Genomic DNA, 4,193 nt, shown 5'->3' on the forward strand with positions numbered 1-4,193 from the left:
TTTGTTATCCAAACATGCTCCACATCCAGGAAAGAGAAACCTGGGGTCACCTTATTGAGGGATTTGCTTAATTATTAAAATAAATATTTACATTGAGAATACAGTTAAGTTCGCTTTCTTTGCACACTCACAGTTTTTAAAACAGCCACAGGGCTTTCGTTCATGTTTTAAGCAATTAAGTTGGTAAAAATCCTGTCTCCATTTTCTAAGAGATGGATTACATTCAATTACTCCTCACAGCAGCCAACTGGAAGATTGTCTCATTGCTTTTGAAGTACTGGTTGGGCTGGTGTCTGTGACGGTAGCAAAATAAATGAGATTTCTATGTAACCCGTGCTGATGCTGGATGCACTTGTTAGCCTGGCCCTTGTTCTGATACTCCACAATACAGCAGGTCAGCTGGTCATGCTCCTTAAGGAGCCACTGGGTAGTCGATTGATGTATTTGTCTGTTGTCACACTGCTATAAAGAACTACCTGAGACTGGATAATTTATGAAGAAAAGAGGTTTAATTGACTGACAGTTCCATAGGCTTAATAGGAAGCATGACTGGGAGGCCTCAGGAAACTTACAATCATGGCAGAAGTCGAAGGGGAAGCAAGCACCTTCTTTACAGCGTGGCAGGAGAGAGAGAGAGAGTGCAAGGAAGGAGGTGCTACACACTTCTAAACCATCAGATCTCATGAGAACTCACTATCATGAGAACAGCGAGGGGGAAATCTGCCCCCATGATCCGATCACCTCCTACCAAGTCCCTCCCCTAACACTGGGAATTACAACTTGAAATGAGATTTGGATGGGGACACAGAGCTGAATCATATCAATTGACTTCTGCCTTGCCCCTCAGCCAGTCTGATACGAAGGCCATGTTATGCCCAGACCATTAGTTCCTCAAAGAAGACCACCAGAGTCCAGAGTCAGAGCCAAGCAGCAAGGATCTTTACTACAAGTTCGAACCTGGTCCCTCCATTCTACAGCATACAAGAGGGCCCTGAACAATGCGAGTGTTTGCTTTTTATAGCCTGAAAGTTACAGGGGAACAAAGGAATTCTTTTGGTTCCCGCTTTTTCAGTAAAACTTTGAACGGCTGTCTCTTTATCGGAGACTTTCCTGGTGGTGTTTGTACTGGGCTCAGGAAGTTTGAGAGATATATGGCGATATGTGGTGAGATGGGAGGATGGGATGTGTTTGTACTGGGCTTGTTTGTTTTGAGCCTGGGGCTGAGGAATGTGCCCGGCTCCTTTCAGCCACCTGCATTCTGAGGAGCCTCAGAAACCTTGGGCCACCACATGTCTCAGTCAGAGCCAATCAGCCACTTGGGCATGCATATTTCATCTGTCAACATGCGCTGGGGCCTGCCAGGCTGTGTCCTTTGCCAAGGCCCAACTCACACCAAAAGTCCTTTCCTTTTACAGGAAATGCCAGGGATGCTCTTGTTTGGAATTAGAATGTCTATTTTATTTTAGAGTTTAGTTTTAAATGTGCAATCCATTCCAAGTTTTAAAGCATTATCCATTTGGGCATATCGTCTTCAACAGTCATAAAAAGGCTTTCTATTTTTTTTATTTGAAACAATTTTGCCTCCTAAAGAAGCATCCCATATTTATAAGAGATAATACCTCCTACCACATCCATCAAATAAGATTTCCCCCTAGTGCCTAATGTTAGAATGCTACGCCTCTAAGCTTTTCTTCAGATTCTTTGTTCTATTTAGTAAGAAGTAGAATGTGCTCATTACATCAACAAACCTAGGGATAAACATTTGGAAATCACCTCATTTTATGAGTTAGAGAAAACATATAATCATCTAGTTTACTAGACATTCACCAATGCCTCCTTGGTGGCATGACATATAGAAAAAAAGGAGATTAGTATTGAAGATGAAAATAGCTTTATCGTAGGCAGAGTGGCAATTAGAATTTTTGTCTCCAGACCATATGGGTTCTTATTATAATTCCCTTTCTGGCCCTGTCCCTCCTGGAGTCCTCTAATCCTGGTGGGTTGTTCCTCACAGCTAACAATAATGGTTAACATTTAGTGAGCACTCACCGGGTCTCAGGCATTTGACATCCACTTGCTTATTTAACTCTAAGAAAAAAATCCTATGAGTTGGATGTTGTGATCCCCATTTTACAGATGGGGAAACTGAGGCACAGCCAGTAAGTGATTGGGCCATCGCTGAAACTCATACAGTCTGATTCCAGAGGTTGAGCTCTTCTCCACTGTGCTATATGCTAAGAAGTAAGTCATAATTTCAAGGTTGGTTAATCTTTTGTTCCACAAGGAAGATCAATTCTGTTAGGAATCTCCAGTAACTTTGTCTTGGCTGAGTTGTTGGTGTCAGCTAGATGAAGATGCCCCCTTTTTAAGTCCTCTTCCCTTCTCTATAAAATATATTCACTGGTTAGTAGTAATAGTGGACACAAACATTTCCAACACTCTCATATGATTCAGGCCCAGGAAAAGCTAAATTCTTATTGTCCAACTGTATATAGCCTCAGAGGTCATAATATTTACTGCTAATATCAGGTGTTTTCAATCTATATTCAATGGGAATCAAGCTAGTATTCAGTGAGAGTGCACCAGAACTCTGGCTATCCTGGTTGTTAAAATTATACAATAGTCATCACCCCAATTCTCTCACACAATCTAGGAAATTGAAGGCTAAATTCGGCAACTGCAGAGTTAATGTCTGGCACAGCGGGGGCCTTCTGGACTCTGCTCCTGCTCTGCAGCCAATGTCCATTCTCAAGATATGGTGACTGCCACACATTCTCACTTAGAAGTAGGAGCTAAACAATGAGAATACATGGATACATGGTGGGGAATGACACACACTGGGGACTGTCGGAGGGGCAGGGGTTGACGAGGAGAGGGAATAACCAATTCCCTTTGGTTATCCAGGAAGAATAGTCAATAATCAGGAAGAACAGCCAATGGATGCTGGGCTTAATACCTCGGTGACTGGTTGATCTGTGCAGAAAACCACCATGACACACATTTATCTATGTAACAAACCTGCACATCCTTCACATGTACCCTGGAACTTAAAAGTTGAAAAAATAATATTTGGTGCCTGTGTTCTGCCTTCTGTTAGATGTTTTGGAATATCAACCACACCTGTATGCATTCAAAGACAGCAGACCACCACAGAAAGACAGCTAGATTTGGTTTCAGGAGCACTAGATCCTAGATCCTTATTCTCTCCAAAGGTGGGAACTTGATTAAGTTGCTCAATTGCTCCGAACCTCCATTAATTCATCTATATAGTGGAGAAAACAATATCTGCTCTGCCCTTGTCATTGGGCTGAGGGTAGGATCATGGGAAAGAAAATGGCTGAAAACCTGCTTACAAACTGGAGGGGTCTCATTCTCAGCTCGGGGGCCATGAATGGCCTCTGGGTCCTGTTAGTGTTCCTCAAAGAATACCTAGGGGTCTTCAGTGTTTTTTCACAAGAAGAGTTAGGTGTTAGATATTTTTGTGAAGTTATTGATGTTTTATATTTTAAGTTCTTGTGGAGTATATGATTTCTTTACTTTTGTTCCCTTCTCTTTTTTTCTCCAAATGTTCCTCTCAAGCAGTGCATTCATTATTAAAATATAATCAGAGTGTGTGCCAGAAAGTTAACACCATGAAGGTAGGAAATTGAAGGCTAAAACACAAATTCTGTTTGTTAATGTTGATTGAGAAGCAAAGTAAAAATGAGACAGCAGATTTAAAATTTATTTCAAAATTCAGTTTCCATCCTCAAACTTATCGCCCTAATATTTACTCATTTTTAAATTTATATTTTGGTCACCTTTCCTACAGCAGAGATCTTTGATTTTTTTTTTTACAAACATATTTTAGTTTTTAAATTATTTGCTTTTTTACCATTATTAACACCTTGCCACTTTGCAGTTTCACTGTTTTAAAACAAAGATTCTATTAATTTAAGGTTGAACGTTTCTTTTCGGTGATATCTTTTTTCATTTTTAAAAACAGCCTTAGTGAGATATAATTCATATATCATATAATTTACTCATTTAAAGTGTGTAACTCAATGGCTTTTACTATATTCACAGAGATGTGCAACCATCACCATAAACAATATTAGAACACTTTTATCATCCCCGAAAAAAACCTCATACCTTTTAGCAATGACTTCCCCTTTCCTCCTAATGCTATCTCCCCACCCCACCCCAGGCCAATA

General features: G+C 40.4%; 1 protein-coding gene across 1 annotated transcript; it reads right to left on the minus strand.

Annotated features, from left to right (window-relative positions):
• Nucleotides 1–234: 234 nt before the first annotated feature.
• LOC101127249 (SS18-like protein 2) lies at nt 235–868 on the minus strand. Its single transcript, XM_055368077.1, has 2 exons — nt 826–868; nt 235–440 (listed from the first exon to the last, which is right to left on the minus strand). The coding sequence occupies exons 1-2, from the start codon at nt 866–868 to the stop codon at nt 235–237; spliced, it is 249 nt and encodes an 82-aa protein (XP_055224052.1).
• Between the last annotated feature and the right edge of the window lie 3,325 nt (nt 869–4,193).

The sequence above is a fragment of the Gorilla gorilla genome, chromosome 17 (assembly GCF_029281585.2).
Source record: "Gorilla gorilla gorilla isolate KB3781 chromosome 17, NHGRI_mGorGor1-v2.1_pri, whole genome shotgun sequence".
NCBI lineage: Eukaryota > Metazoa > Chordata > Mammalia > Primates > Hominidae > Gorilla > Gorilla gorilla.

Coding starts and splice junctions, on each gene's coding strand:
- LOC101127249 (XM_055368077.1), bottom strand. CDS start 868: ATGGCCTTCGTATCAGACTGGCTGAGGGGCAAGGCAGAAGTCA. Junction 441..825: donor GAGGGGCAAGGCAGAAGTCA/ATTGATATGATT, acceptor ACAGACAAATAC/ATCAATCGACTACCCAGTGG.